Source organism: Notolepis coatsorum (genome assembly GCF_963971535.1).
Source record: "Notolepis coatsorum genome assembly, chromosome: 15".
NCBI classification, from domain to species: domain Eukaryota; kingdom Metazoa; phylum Chordata; class Actinopteri; order Aulopiformes; family Paralepididae; genus Notolepis; species Notolepis coatsorum.
The window spans coordinates 3698157-3714710 of record NC_140179.1 but is presented as its reverse complement, the minus strand read 5'-3'; the positions used below and the strand labels follow the sequence as shown (position 1 = coordinate 3714710).

General features: G+C 47.5%; 1 protein-coding gene across 1 annotated transcript in view; it reads right to left on the bottom strand.

Moving 5' to 3' along the window:
• itfg2 (integrin alpha FG-GAP repeat containing 2) overlaps positions 1–16554 on the bottom strand; it is a 42237-nt gene that overhangs the window by 9180 nt on the left and 16503 nt on the right. The window contains exons 6-10 of the mRNA XM_084331183.1: positions 14441–14595; positions 11226–11320; positions 11020–11073; positions 4495–4586; positions 610–727 (exon numbers count right to left, since the gene is read on the bottom strand). Of these exons, the coding sequence (XP_084187309.1) occupies positions 610–727; positions 4495–4586; positions 11020–11073; positions 11226–11320; positions 14441–14595 (514 nt within the window). The remainder of the gene's footprint in view (positions 1–609; positions 728–4494; positions 4587–11019; positions 11074–11225; positions 11321–14440; positions 14596–16554) is intronic.

The window sequence follows — 16554 nt, the reverse complement described above, 5'->3', positions numbered from 1 at the left end:
CAGGACTCGAGCTAGACACAACAGATAGCAATCCGTTACCAATAACTCGATAAACAACATGATTTGGACGTATATACTATTATACAACCTGGAAATGGATCGCATATTTCTACATCCCATAATAGGAATATTTCTGTTCCACGCTCATCGCCCAACGCTATGAGGAAGCTACGGTAAGATTCAGCGTTTTTTTTTAACGTGTTCGATACTAACTGCTCTAATGATCATATCACCCACACTAGATGAATCATCTAACGTTGGCCACGGAATTATAAACGACCCCCCCCCCCATCCGGTCAACATCAACATCATTTGAAAATTTTTATCTCACGCAGATTCCTATCAAACTGTATTTCATCATCAATATAATGCATTTGGGGCTATAAATCACGTTCTGGAGAAAGCTGCAGAAAATGATAAAAACATACTTATACTTTAGACCGTATTTTAGTATGAATATTGGGGGGGGATTGTGTACTGATGTAGATTTGGGTGTCATCAGTGTAGATTTGGGTGTCATGAATATATGTACACAGGACTCCTATGAGTGACTCGGTGAAAGACCCGACGGGAAGCTCTGATTTTGTGGTTGGGTGCAAAGTCCCTCACCTGCACAGAAGGCGTTGACGTTCTCGTCGAACTGGAACCGAACGACCATGCGGTTGTGGTCGATGATGTAAGTTTGGCCGTCCCAGGCACACGCTACCACCTCCTCCCTGCCATCTCCCTGGACACACACGCACGCACACACACACACACACACACACACACACACACACACACACACACACACACACACACACACACACACACACACACACACACACACACACACACACACACACACACACACACACACACACACACACACACACACACACACACACACACACAGAGAGAATCACCTCCTATCAGACAATAAACCCTAAACTTGGCACACTTACTCGCAACAAAAGCACATTTGTGAATATTTATGCGATGTCAGAGGTCTGTTTATCGTTTTTCCAGGAAACCACTCATTCATCGTGAAAAAAAAACATTCAAAATGTTTAATCAACTAGGAAAAACATCTTAATTTACTGAGACCCTAACAACCAATTACACACACACACACACACACACACACACACACACACACACACACACACACACACACACACACACACACACAGTGACGTCCATTTCTTTTGTTGGGGCTCCCCTGGCACCCCGCTGTGGGCAACACAGCAGACTTCTCGCTTACGTAATGCCCAACATTTTGGCGGTCTCCTTATTGGGGTGGGGGTGCTTGGGATATAGTGAGGCGGGGGTCTGTGTGTGTTGTGACACACAAACGTATGGTGACCCAGTTTGGCTTGAGTGACGGGAGAAATTGAGACTTGTTTTTGGGAGATTTGAGCGGGCTACGGTCGGTGGGGCTCATGGCAGACATGGGGGCGTTGTGACGCAGAATGTAGGGGGGGGGGGGTGGGGTGGGGGGCCTTAAAGTCTGACTGGTGGGAAGATGCATGGAGATCCTCTGGACGGTAAAGGAGAAAGTGGAGATGTTGTCAGACAGAGCGCTGAGCAGATCGAGGTCCCGATGTCTCATGTTGTACTAAAAGCTGAGTTAGTAGCTGTTCCCTCCCCCTCTGAGTCACTGGCTCGTTAGCGATGGCGAATGACCAGAAATATGGGGATTTACTGTTACAGCAATGGGGGTTTGACAGACAATTAAACAGTAAACAGTAAAGTAAAAACACACACACACACACACACACACACACACACACACACACACACACACACACACACACACACACACACACACACACACACACACACACACACACACACACACACACACACACACACACACACACACACACACACACACACACACACACACACACACACACACACACACACACACACACACACACACCTCCTGTATGCTAACGTGAAGGAGGCTTTCAGTGCGACTTCCCTGCCCCCCCTCGGCCAGTCAGACCACAACCTTGTGAGGCTTGTATCCACATACACGCCTCTCATTAAGAGACAGCCTCCGACCACCATGTCTGTCCCACAGTGGTCTGACGACGTCGAGGAGGAGCTACAGGAGTGTTTCAGGTCGACAGACTGGGATATGTTTGAGAGGGCTTACGGTGATGACATTGATGGACTATCCCACTGCATCACAGACTACATCAGGTTCTGTGAGGAGAGCATCGTACCCACAAAGAGGGTACGCTGCTTCTCAAACAATAAACCCTGGATTAGCAAGGACATTAAACACCTGCTAAACAGGAAAAAGAGGGCCTTCATGGCAGGGGACACTGAGCAGGCCAGGGCTGTCCAAAGGGAGCTCAAAAAAGAGCTAAGGGCAGCCAAGGTCAGCTACAAGGACAGGCTGGAGGGCAGACTACAGGCCAACAACACCAGGGAGGTGTGGGCGGGGGTTAGGAAGATCACTGGTTTCAAACAGCAGGGCACAGCTGTGGAGGGCCCTCCAGAGCGTGCAAACGAGTTCAACTCGTTTTTCAACCGCTTTGACCAGAGTGGCCTCCCCACACCCCTCCCCCCACCCATCGACACCAGCACCAGATCACACCTACAAAGCAGCCCCCCCACCCCCCACCCCCCCACACCCATCAGCAACGGCACCCCACCCCCAACACCAGCAGACTGCCCACCACCCCCAACCCTGACGATCACAACCAGTCAGGTCAGTAGGCAGCTCTCCAAAATTAATGTAAACAAGGCCAGAGGACCGGACAACACCAATCCCAGGGTGCTCAAGGTATGTGCAGAGCAGCTGGCAGCACCGCTCCAGCATCTTTTCAACCTCTCCCTGAGGCTGGAGAGGGTGCCCCAGCTCTGGAAGACCTCCTGCATTGTCCCGGTGCCCAAGAAGGGACGTCCCAGCACCCCCAACGACTACAGGCCAGTCGCTCTGACGTCACACGTCATGAAGACGTTTGAGAGACTGGTCCTGCAACACCTCAAGCCCCTGGTGCGTGACTCCCTCGACCCCCTGCAGTTTGCATACCAGGCAAACATCGGGGTGGAGGATGCCATCATCTACATGCTCCACAGAGCGTACACGCACCTGGAGAAGCCGCGCAGCTCAGTGAGGATCATGTTCTTTGATTTCTCCAGCGCCTTCAACACCATCCAGCCGTCACTGCTAGCGGAGAAGCTCTCTGCGATGCAGCTGGAGCACGGCTTGGTGGCCTGGATCAAGGACTACCTCACTGAGAGGCCACAGTACGTCAGACTAAAGGACAGTCAGTCTGACGTACTGGTGAGCAACACCGGCGCCCCCCAGGGAACTGTGCTGTCACCCTTCCTCTTCACCCTCTACACCTCAGACTTCTGCCGCAACTCCAGCGGGTGCCACCTGCAGAAGTTCTCAGACGACTCCTCCATCGTAAGCTACATCACCGACGATGATGAGGAGGAGTACAGAGCCCTGGTGGAGAGCTTCGTGGGGTGGAGCGACAGCAACCACCTCCAACTCAACACCAGTAAGACCAAGGAGCTGGTGGTGGACTTCCGGAGGGGCAAGAAGAGGCCCCCCCCGATTCCCATCTCCATCCGAGGGGTGGATGTGGAGATGGTGGACTCATACAAGTTCCTTGGGGTACACCTGAACAATAAACTGGACTGGTCGGACAACACAGAGGCCCTCTACAGGAAGGGACAGAGCAGGCTGTTCTTCCTGAGGAGACTCAGGTCCTTCAATGTGTGCAACAAACTGCTGCAGTCTTTTTACCAGTCTGTTGTGGCCAGCATCCTCTTCTATGCTGTGGCATGCTGGGGAGGCTACATCAACTCAAGGGACACCAACAAGCTCAACAAGCTGGTGAGGAAGGCTAGCTCCGTGGTGGGAGTCGAGCTACCTAGACTTGAGGTGATGGTAGAGAGGGGGATGATAAGGAAGCTGGATGCCATCATGGAGAACCCCTACCACCCCCTCTACGACGAGCTAGTCAAGATGAGAAGCTCGTTCAGCCACAGACTCATCCCCCCCCGACACTCAACTAACCGCCTCGGACAGTCCTTCATACCAGCGGCCATCAGGCTCCACAACAGTGGGCAGCGACTAGCAGCCTCCAGGCCCCACAACAGGGGGCAGCGACAGCGACTGCTACCAGACATTGACCTGGGACTTATAGGAACCCAAGGGGGACAAAGTAGACTACCCTGGTACTTTGATTAATGTATACTCAGTAGATAGTAAATTATTATAACACTACCTCTTGCATACTGCACCTCATGTGACACTGTGAATAATGTGAATATTCCTCAGCTAGTCAGATAGTAAATTATATTGACCATATTGATCAAATTGTTTACACTGCCTGTGTTGTCTTTTACTACCTGTATACTGTGTTGTTTTACTACCTGTACCCCTCCCCCCCTCCCCCCCATGCTGCTATGATGCCTGAATTTCCCCAAGGGGATCAATAAAGGAATATCTCTTATCTTACACACACACACACACACACTCACAGTGACGTCCAGCTTCTGCAGAACAAAGAGCTGGTGGTCCACCTGCACCGACCACAGCAACTGCTCTGAGCTGTCCATCAACTTGAGGGTTCCTAGGAAAGCACAATATCTAAAGATTAAAGGGGCACTTCACCAAAAAACAATACAGACAACACATTTCATCAGAATGGAAAGACGGCAAAGAGTGATAATGAGAGGACGGGAACTAGCGAGCGTTAGGCTGGCTGCCTCCTTCACTCCTCACCACTAGCTGCTTTAGTTCAAGTTCAAGTTAAGTTCAAGTTCTTTAATAGTTGTCATACAGAAGTACAGAATACTTTCATACAAAATGCTTCTTACTGTTACGCTCCAGAGACTGTGCTAGACAAGATAGTATCAAATAACATAATAACATAATATAGCATGAATTTAGAAGAAGAAAATGAGGTCACAGTTGTTCGGTATAGACATATGTACAATGTTCTGAGTTACCATATAATATACAATACACAATACTATGCAGTGTACTAATGTACAGTACTATCTAGTGCAAAGCAGAAATGGGATGAGGTACAATTTTAGGTACAATTTACAGTAAGGTGTACGAGTTGTAGTGCAATCCTTCATCCATAAATATAAAGTGTGGGGAGTGGGTGCTACAGTGTGTTTGTTTAAAGTGGGTGTGTGCTATAAAGTGTGTGTAGTGGGTGCTACAGTGTGTTTGTTTAAAGTGAGTGTGTGCGTGTGGATGTGTGTGCTATGTGTGTTTGGTGGTTGTTGTTGTGTAGTGTTCATTCATTGTTCGTTTAGCAGCCTGATGGCCTGGGGATAGAAGCTACTTCTGAGTCTTTCTGTGCTCGCCTTGAGACTCCTGTATCGCTTGCCTGACGGCAGCAGTTCAAAGAGGCAGTTGTTCGGGTGGCTCGAGTCCTTAATAATTCTCTTAGCCTTCCCCTTGCAACGCTTGTAGTAAATGTTCTGGAGGGTGGGGAGCCCCCCTCCAATTGTGCGTTCGGCTGAACGTGTCACTCTTTGTAGTCTGCTTTGGTCTTTTGCAGTGCTATTCCCAAACCAGGAGGTGATGTTGCCGGTCAAGATGCTCTCTATTGTACATGAGTAGAAGTTCTTAAGGATCTTCTGGCTGACTTGGAACTTCCTTAGGCGCCTGAGGAAGTAGAGGCGTTGTCGTGCCTTCTTCACCACACTGTTAATGTGTGTGGTCCATGTCAAGTCCTCGGATATGTAGGCTCCGAGGTACTTGAAGCTGTTGACTCTCTCAACCGGTGCCCCGTCGATGCTGAGGGGGCTGTAGTCCTTGACCCCCGACCTCCTGAAGTCCACAATCATCTCCTTTGTTTTGCTGACGTTCAGGGAGAGGCTGTTTTCCTGGCACCATCCCGCCAGGACCTTGACCTCTTCCAGGTAGGCCCTCTCGTCGTTGGCAGAGATCAGGCCCACCACCACTGTGTCGTCAGCAAATTTGACGATTGTATTGCTACTCCGCTGAGCCACACAGTCGTGTGTGTACAGGGAGTAGAGGAGGGGACTCAGAACACAGCCCTGGGGGGCCCCTATGTTGAGGGTGATGGATGAGGAGGTGCAGTTGCCTGCTCTCACCACCTGGGGTCTGCCAGTCAGGAAGTCCAAGACCCACTGGCAGAGGTCATAGCCCAAGCCCAGGTCCCTGAGCTTGGCTATGAGTATGGAGGGGACTATGGTATTGAATGCCGAGCTGTAGTCGATGAATAGCATTCTCACATAGTTCCCCTGCCTCTTGTCCAGGTGTGATGCTGCTGTGTGCAGCACATGGGATATGGCGTCCTCCGTGGACCTGTTGGGGCGGTATGCAAATTGCAGGGGGTCCATGTTGATGGGGAGGGAGGAGCAGATGTAGCCCTTTACTAGCTTCTCAAAGCACTTCATGGCTATGGAGGTGAGAGCTACAGGGCGGTAGTCGTTGAGGCAAGCAGGCTTGGATTTTTTGGGTACAGGGATAATAGTGGACTTCTTCAGGCAGGTGGGGATGACAGCCTGTTCTAAGGACAGGTTAAATATGTCAGTGAATACTGGGGCCAGTTGGTCGGCACAGACTTTTAGGACGCGGCCGGGGATGCCGTCCGGACCTGCTGCCTTCCTGATATTCACTTTTTTAAAGGTCCGCCTCACCTCATGCTCTGTTACCCTGAACACTGCGCCTCCATCAGCAGCCGACCCCCCCCCCCCCCATTGCCGAGGCTTGTGAGCTGGTGTTGTTATTACCAGCATCAAACCTCGCATAGAAGGTATTGAGGTCGTTTGCTAAGGAGATGTCACTGTTCAGTTTGAGGGCTGGTCGTATTCTCATTTATCTCGTCTCGTTTACATTTTGTTGACTAAAGATTTTTTTGGTTTATATTTCTACTCCCACCAATGTCTCTCTCGTTTCAAGGAATTAAAGCGGCTTTACTTGCACCTGTACACAAAGCATGTCATTTAATATATATAAAGATTTTATAATGAGAAGGCACAGAATTGTAATATATATATATATATATTTATATTTATATTATAAATATAATATATATAAAGATTTAATAAGGAGAAGGTGCAGAATTCAAATAAAATGGGATGGGCAGAGCTAAATGAACGGAGCCCTATGTTCCAACCCATTAATCTCCAACCCATCACCTCGCTTAGGAAGACGAGGAGTGAAAAGCTATGCTCTTGGCCAAAAGGAGTCATCTCATTTCCACACCATGGCTCACTAGACACTGACTTTGCAGTTTAAAGTTAAGGCACATAGCTGATTTACAGCCCCTTTACATTTCAGTCACTACGGCCCCCAGTGTAAATGATCACTCTCTGATCTTTATTGGTTTACACAGGCATGTCCAGGGCTCTGTGTGAGAGCGATTAGGAGCGTGACTTTTGACAGCAAGGAGTCGTCAGGAGATATAATTCCATTTTTTCTCTCTCTCCTTTACATTTTTATATATATATATATATATACTATATAGTCTTTTATCATTTGCTCCCATCCCCTAATTTAGTCGCTATGAGAGTTCCCTTTCTGGTCGTTGCGCTGCCCTACTGTCGGTCTGGGGAGGGTGTAGACTACCACATGCTGCCCTACTGTCGGTCTGGGGAGAGTGTAGACTACCACATGCTGCCCTACTGTCAGTCTGGGGAGGGTGTAGACGACCACAGGCTGCCCTACTGTCGGTCTAGGGAGGGTGTAGACTACCTCATTCTGCCCTACTGTTGGTCTGGGGAGGGTGTAAACTACCACATGCTGCCCTACTGTCGGTCTGGTTAGGGTGTAGACTACCACATGCTGCCCTACTGTCGGTCTGGGGAGGGTGTAGACTACCACAGGCTGCCCTACTGTCGGTCTGGGGAGGGTGTAGACTACCACATGCTGCCCTACTGTTGGTCTGGTTATCCATAGAAAGTTAAGTGGAAGGAAAAGGTTGCACAAGCAACAGGGACAACCGCAGGCTTGAGAGGATTGCCAAGCAAAACCCATTCAAGAATTTGGGGGAGCTTCACAAGGAGTGGACTGAGGCTGGAGTCAGAGCATCAAGAGCCACCACACACAGACGACGTGTCCAGGACATGGGGCTACAACTGTCGCATTCCTCCTGTCAAGCCACTCCTGAACCAGAGACAACGTCAGAAGCGTCTTACCTGGGCTAAGGAGAAAAATAACTGGACTGTTGCTCAGTCAGTCCTCTTTTCAGATGAAAGTCAATTTAGTCCCAGAGTCTGGAGGAAGAGTGGAGACAGAGGCACATCATCCACGTTGCTTGAAGTCCAGTGTGAAGTTTCCACAGTTAGTGATGATTTGAGGTGCCGTGTGGTCTGATGGTGTTGGCCCACTGTGTTTTCTCAAGTCCAGAGTCAACGCAGCCGTCTTACCAGGACGTTTTAGAGCACTTCATGCTTCCTTCTGCTGACACGTTTTTATGGAGATGCTGATTTAATTTCCCAGCAGGACTTGGCACCTGCCGCCCCACACTGCCAAAAGTACCAATAACTGTTTTTTTTTTTTTTTTTTTTTTTATATCTTTCTTCCCCTCCTTTTTCCCGATTTTTCTCCCATCCCACCCTTCCTGGATGTTGCGTACTTTCCCCTACTGTTGGTCCGGGAGACCGGAGACTGTCACATGCTTTCCTCCGACGCATGTGCAGCCTGGGGCAGGCCAACCTGGCCGCGCAGGTTCTCACCGGGGAGAGTGTAGCGTGTGGGAGGCCACACTATCTCTCCTCAGTTCCAACCCTCGCTGAGCAGGCGCCCCGACCGAACTGTAGGGGTCGCTGTCCACAACGCCCAGGACCCACCCTTCAGCTTTCCCACCCCCTGATACAGCCAATTGTATCAGTGTGAGAGGCCAGCCAAGCTGATAGCAACGCCGGGAGCTGGATTCGAACAGGCGAATCCTAGTGTCTCCCGGTGTTGGTGACGAACGTAATCTCCGTGCGCCACCTGCCCCCCCCGCCAATAACTGGTTTAATGACCATGGTATTACTGTGCTTGATTGGCCAGCAAACTCGCCTGACCTGAACCCCAACCCCATAGAGAATCTATGGGGTATTGTAAAAAGGAAAATGAGACACCAGACCCAACACTGCAGACAAGCTGAAGTCCCTGGGCTTGCTGGGCAACCTGGGCTTCCATAACCCCTCAGCAATGCCACAGGCTAATCGCCTCCACGCCACATTGATGCAGTCATTTGTGCAAAAGGATCCCCAACCAAGTATTGAGTGAACATACGTGAACATGGTGCGGCTGGGCAGCGCAGTGGACTAAGCACTCGCCTACCACCGCAGAGACTCTGGGATCGAATCCAGCTGTCAGCGGTACCTCCGGCTTGGTCAGTCGTCCCTACTAACACAATGGACCTATCTCAAACCCTGCCCTCTTTTCTTGATCCTCCAATCACAAAGTTTGTTTGTCCGAGGTAAGCAACAGTTGTGATTGGAGGATCAAGAAAAGAGGGCAGGGTTTGAGATAGGTCCATTGGCAGGTGGGAAGCCGGTGGGGTGTATGTGTCCTGGTCGTTGTAAACTGCGACTCCTACTGGTCGGTCGGGGCGCCTGTTCAGCAGGGAGGGGATCTGGGGGGAAATAGCGTGAACCTCCGCACGCAGTACGTTCCCCCAGTGAAACTCCTCGCTGTCGGGTGAAAAGAAGCGGCTGGCGACTCCACATGTATCGGAGGAGGCATGTGGTAGTTCTACACCCTCCCCAGGCCAGCTATAGCAAACCAACTAGGTGCATACTGCCACCTGCCGTATTGGGGTGTTGCTCCCTCAAGTGTGCTCGGGGACGAAACGAGATTGGTAGTGAGGAAGCTGGCCAGCGGGGGAGTGGGGAGGGGGGGGGGGACTATCGTTCTCGAGGACAGAGCGGACCGGAACGGAGGCAACAGTTCCTAATGAGAAAACGCCCCTACGTTGCCCCGGACCTGCATGAGCTTCTGCGCTAAAAGAGTACGACGGGGCTCTATGGAGAACCCATGGCACTCCCCTGACTAAAAGTTGTTTCAAACGAAAACGGCTGTATGTAATTTAGCCAAATCAGCATGGCTGTGAGTGTGAGTCGTTCACCTTTTACATATCTAGCTTTGGCATGGATCGATGTTTAGATCGCTAGCATGGCTAACAAATGCAAATAAGGGGCGGTCAGGTGGCGTAGCGGAGATTGTGCTCGTCACCAATGCAAGAGGCTGCGGTCTCGACTCCCGGAGAGTCAGCGTTGCCTTGGCTCGGGCTGATCGCTATACTAACTCGTTTGGCTGAGTCAGGGGGAGGGGAGCCGTGGGTGGGTCCTGGGCGTTGTGGACAGCGACCCCTACAGTTCGGTCGGGGCGCCTGCTCAGCGAGGGTAGGATCTGGAGAGAGGTAGTGCGGCCTCCCACACGTTACACTCTCCCGGTGAGAGTCTGCGTTGCCAGGCTGGCTGCCGGCTGGCTGCCGGCTGGCTGCACATGCGTCGGAGGAAAGCATGCGACAGTCTCCGGCCTCTCGGACCAACAGTAGGGGAAAGTGCGCAACAACCAGGAAGGGTGTTGGGAATTGACATAACGACTAACAGTGGGTTGGGAGAAAAATCGGAAAAAAGAAGGAGGGGGAAAAAGATAATACAAAAAAATATATATATATATATATTGTAGTCTGCCCCGTTGTTCTGACCAGGATTACATTCCTTTCTGCCCCGGTGATGCGTGCGCACACAGAGTCTGACATATACGGCAAACAGGTCTATTGTCCGTTATTATCTAAATATTCTGATGGGGGGGGGGGGGGGGGTGCACTTTAATGTATTCTACAGGTGTATTAGGATATGGCAGTAGTAAAGTTTAACTGCCCACTGATTGAACTTTGTAAGTCGTGTATGTTGATGTTTGTCTCTTTAAGTCTTTGTATGGCAAGGCAGAAGCCAAATTAATGTCCCCATTGTGGGATAATAAAGTTGACTAAACTATTCAAGACATTTCCATCCACTCAACATTTTCCACCATTTGGCCGTGGGTTAATAATAATATATGAAAACCTCTCGACTTACCATCCAAAGTGCAGAGGGCAAAAAGACCACATTTAGAGGATTCTTCCTTGGAGCCTGTTAAAACAACAACAACAACAACAACACAGATAGTATGTGAGACATTATCACTTGGATCATATAGTTATATAGGCCAGGTTGTGGTTAGACATACTTTCTTATGATTTACTCATTTAGTTGAAAAAGGTTTAGCCTCTTGACAAAATAACCTCTGCTTATGCTTCCAATGAGGTGAGTGGAGACGTTCTTGTTGTGGATCCGCCCAGTGGTCAAGTGAAGAATTACATCTCTGGGGGGACCCTCACTGGGACACACAAAATAAAAAATAGTTTTTAAAAACATGTCTCAGAGACTCAGACCTTGAAGCAAAAGCTAAATACCTGTACATAATGTGACAGTCACAAAACAGTTATTATAATAATATAATAACTTTATTTGTATAGCACCTTTCATACAAAACTTGCAGCTCAAAGTGCTTCACACACAGCAGTAAAAAAGACAGCAGCAAGGTAAAGCAAATCACAGTTTTTCACATTCGGATTTAACATCCCAATAGGCCTCTTTGTTTACGGTTTGATTCAGTTTTAAAATAGACAGTAATAAAAATAATAAAATAGAATAGAGTAAAATAGTAAATAGTAAAATGCATCGCTCTTAACTTAACAATAGAGCAGTGCATCACTCTTAACACGTTGAGTTTCTTTACAAAGTTCAGTTCTAAATGACTTTATAGAACAACAGAGCAGTGCATCGCTCTTAACGCAGTGGAAATGGTGTTCAGTTCTAAATGACAGTGCATAAGAGGTAGTAAGATAGAATTAGCATATTATATATATACTATAATATACTATAGTTTAGGGCTGACCCCTATTAGTCGATTAGTCTACTAATCGGTCGAAAGGAGCCGTAGTCGACTAGCCAACATCTTAGTCGAATAAAAAAAAAATATATATATATATATATATTTTTTTTATCATTCTTTCCAAAATAAAAGAGGCCTAGAAGCGTGGCTAACGCTAATGGCACGCATACCAAAGGCTAACTGCCTAAGAAAACAGGCACAGAGGCACTGAAAGAGGATTTCACCCATCGAATGAACACACTAGACTAGACAAATATCATTTGTATCCATCAGTGGACCAATTGCATGCTTTTGCAGAGGACAAGAAGCCTTCAGTCGACTCCTTCAGACATTAATCACCCCCCACAGCCCAAATGGAATGATACATTTTTTTTTTAAATAAAATTGAATTAAAAAAAATATATATATTATTATTATAATTTGTTTTACCAATAGTCGACTAACGGCAAATTTTGGCCAATCATAGTCGACCATCCAAATCCTTAGTCGGGGACAGCCCTACTATAGTTATATCTATCAATCAAGCTTTATTTATATGGCACATTTGGGTCAGTTACCGGGTGGTCAGCCGATGAGTCATCTTCCGCCCCCGCTCTCGCAGACTCTAGGGGTGTTTTTCTCTTTAGACTTTTCGTAGCAATGAGGGGTGGCTTTTGTGCACTTAATTAAGCGACGGAGCCTGCCATCATGGATAGCTAGTCCATGACAGCCCCGTTGGGGTCTTTCCTTCCTGTCAGCTGTCTTTCCAAGCCGTCACATGGTCTTTCCCTTGTTGTCAGCTGCACTTTCACAGCAGTCACTGGATTTCTCCAGTTTATCAGTTGAGCTTATAGGACTATATTACAATCCCTTAGATAATCAGCACTTTTTTGAATGGGGTAGTGGTAAAAGCTTCACTGGGGTCTTCAGGTGGGCACCCTCCTTCATTGGTGTTTTTCGTTGACAGGCCCACGACACCTCCGAAGGGCTCAACGGCAACACCTTGCGTCCCAGGTGTGCCCCCCTCTGCTTTTACCCCTCGATGGTCATTGTGCAGCTCCAAAGAAGGTTGCAAGTGACTTGGTTCCAAGTTCTCTGATGTGCTTGAATTACTTTCAGCCGGGGTTTTGTATCAAAATGTAATACAAAAGAGATTCTTGGAGATGTTGAAATGACCGACTTGTCTTATATCCGTTTGTTTCTGTGTCAGCATGTACCCTTTTCTTTCTAAAGAAACTGGATGAACAGTAGCCGATTGATTGTAAAATAACCTATTATTAACAGTAATGATTATAGATTAACTTGATTGGTTGACTGATTGTCAAGTGATGCAGATAATTTAGTTGGAAAACGTTTGATTGTGTTTGAAGCTGCACTTGGTTATGTATCTCACGACTGATGATGAAGTGGTTGATATATCGAAAGACGAAAGGCTGAACAAATTTTCTAGTTTTTTTTGTTCATTATAATAAGGCGTAGGACCTGATAAGAGTTTAATTTAGATTTTTTCTTTTTCTTTCACAGCAAATTATCTTTATATTTGAACACTTTCTTTGCCACGCTTATGTACATCCTTATACCATCCTCTGCCAGCTCTATTTGTCTATGGAGAAGTTCCCCTTCTTTGCAGGGCTATAACTTTTTAAATTGTATTGCTAAATTGAGATTACTATGGCCCATTCAACGTCAATTATCTATCGTTCAGGATGTAGGAACGTTATACTTTTTCAGTCACATATTCATACTAAAATACGGTCTAAAGTATAAATATGTTTTTATCGTTTTCTGCAGCATTCTGCAGAACGTGATTTATAGCCCTAAATGCATTATATTGATGATCAAATACAGGTTGATAGCGATCGGCGCAAGATGAAAAATGTCAAATGGACGTGCTTCTAGAAGTTACTACTTATCATCTGATGTTGACCGGATGGGGGGGGGGTCGTTTATAATTCTGTGGCCAACGTTAGATGATTCATCTAGTGTGGGTGATATGATCATTAGAGCAGTTTGTATCGAACACGGTAAAAAAAACGCTGAAACTTACCCCAGTCTCCTCGGGCCGTTGGGCAATAAGCGTGGAGCAAAAATATTCCTATTATGGGATGTTGAAATATGCGATCCATCTCCAGGTTGTATAATAGTATATACGTCCAAATCATGTTGTTTATCGAGTTATTGGTAACGGATCGCTATCCATTGTGTCACGCTCGAGTCCCGGGACCTATAGCGAGTGATCGGACCGAATTTGGATGAGCACCAGTTTCCGTTTTCCGGTTTCCGGTTTGGGCGATCCGCCGATCGGCCACCAGATGGCGCTCTTGAACCGTTGGAGAGTTGAGAGGGGATCAACAGTAGATCTCAAGTCTCCGCGGGAGAAATATGATTGCGATCACAGATTTTTGAAATATTGATCTCAATGACGTGTTACGGCCATTGGCAGAATTAGCATGGCGGGGAATGACGAGTTAAGGCGTCCTTGGCGATTAAAGTGTTAATTTGGACTTTTCATGTTATTTTTTTGATTATTTTTAATTGTTTGAAATAAACCATTAATTAATTCAATATCATAATGGTGAATACCTCCCAGGAGTGGCTGGGGCTTCCTCTGCAGAGCAGCAGCTGGGGGAGGCCTGCTGCGTCCAGGAGCAGAGGAGGATGGCGTAGCCACAGCCTGGCTGGGACACCATCAGCTCCGGCAGACCCTCCGGACCCGGGTTCACCGACAGGCTGTCCACCTGCAGCCACATGGAACCCACATCACCGCGTAGTTAGTTACGTTGTATAACAACAAGTGATAACAAGCCATTGGCTTTCCCCTTCATGGACACATGCGTTACAGCTGCTCTGAGTGGTGTGCAGTTGTGGAGAAAAGAATCTGTCATTGACCATACTCACACAGGGGCCATTGTGCTCTTATGTCATGCTCAGGTTGGTTTCCCACCTCGAGCACCCAACCTGAGCACGACATGAGCAAAATGGCCACCGTGTGAATATGGTCAATTGCAGCTCGGCCGACAAACGCATGTGCACACGTGAACCGACCAATTGACTCACAGATAGGGATGGGTATCGTTAGGATTTTATCGATACTACTACTCTTATCGATACAGCTTAAAGGATAACTCCAACATTTTGGGAAATTAGCTTATTTAACATCTTCCCTGGAGTTAGACAAGAAGATACATACCTTTTTTGTCTCTGTGCGTGCATTTAGCTTTGGGAACAGACGCTCCGTTAGCATAGCTTAGCTTCATCACTGGAAGTGAGGCGGGACAGTACCCTGACGTTCCCTACAGGTTTGTTGATATTCTCATTCCTTCAAAGGATCTGAACCGATTGTCCAATAAGAGAATGAACTATTATGGGCTATAGTAGGCTAAAGGGATATTCCGTGCATATGTACAAGGAATATACAAGGGATATCAAACGACAGCCCCTGGCGTCAAGTTCAAAGGTACCGACGAGACATGTCCGTACTAGCCCCGGCTCCGCTCAGGGATACGGCTACCGAAATGAGAGTGGCACTATTTGTTCACCGTGCATATAAATATGGCGCAAGTAAATGTAGAAGTCCCTTACCCTTCTTCCCAACTTAGTAACAGAACGTGAAGCCTCACCCACGATACGACGTGCGGTGAAGTATGGCCTGTTTGGCCTTAGAATAGCATTGAGACCTCGTGCGAATTAATAACTGAATTGTCAGAGTTTGGCACTGTACCGTCGAGTGCGACGTATTTCTATCAAGTAATAATAGTCTATCGTGTATGGTGCATCGTGCGGTTAGAGTTCTAAAGTGACCAGCATCTCCAACGCTTCCTCGTGTTATCTAGAGTCTTATCCAGGTTGGGCCGACCACATGGCGCTTTCATCCGAGGAGATCTAGGCGAGGACCGAGGGACATGTACACTGGATTACCTACCCGACGACTGCTGAGCCCTATGCGGCTGGAATATATATTTGCTTTGGTACTGTGATTTGTGGAGCGGATAATCGCCGACGCCTGTGAGTGTTGGATTTACCCCCGAGAGGAGTCAAGTTGAGTCGGCGCTCAGAGAGACTGAGGTCGCCTAGCTTCTTCTTCATTGTGGAGCTACAGCCTACAAGAGAACCAAGGTGTATTCATCTGCGGATCAAGAGTCTATTGCACTGTCTTCTGTACTTGAAGTCTCCATAGATATCGTTGACCAGACGGTCTACTACCGACGGCTCTCCTACCCCCCCTACCGGCTTACAACCGGGAGGACCCCTTCCAGAATATCCCGCTATATCATTAAGTGTACCATAGATATAATTCCCTAAGAGCCAGGTTGTATACTTGCTTCCTGCGTAACCAGAGATTGGACATTCAGTGTTGATTTGCCTACGAGTACTCATTTGCCTTACAAGTGCATTCAAATGATAAATGTAAGATAAATATTCTATGTACCTTTTGCTCCATTAAATATTTGATTATTACCTTTGACTGGAACCGATTTCATTGTGGAAAGTGTTCATCATATTTAGATATCGTGTACTGTATGGCCAGTAGTTAAAGTACATAAAGCGGTAGTGGTTTAATGATACCATACTTATCAATACAGTCAGGGAATTGTACCCCTCAGTTACAATTGGTCCTTCGAGCCGGAGGGTAATTAGTGTAATATTAATATAGTGGTATTAATATTGAAATGGCCTATGATGAACACTCCACGAAA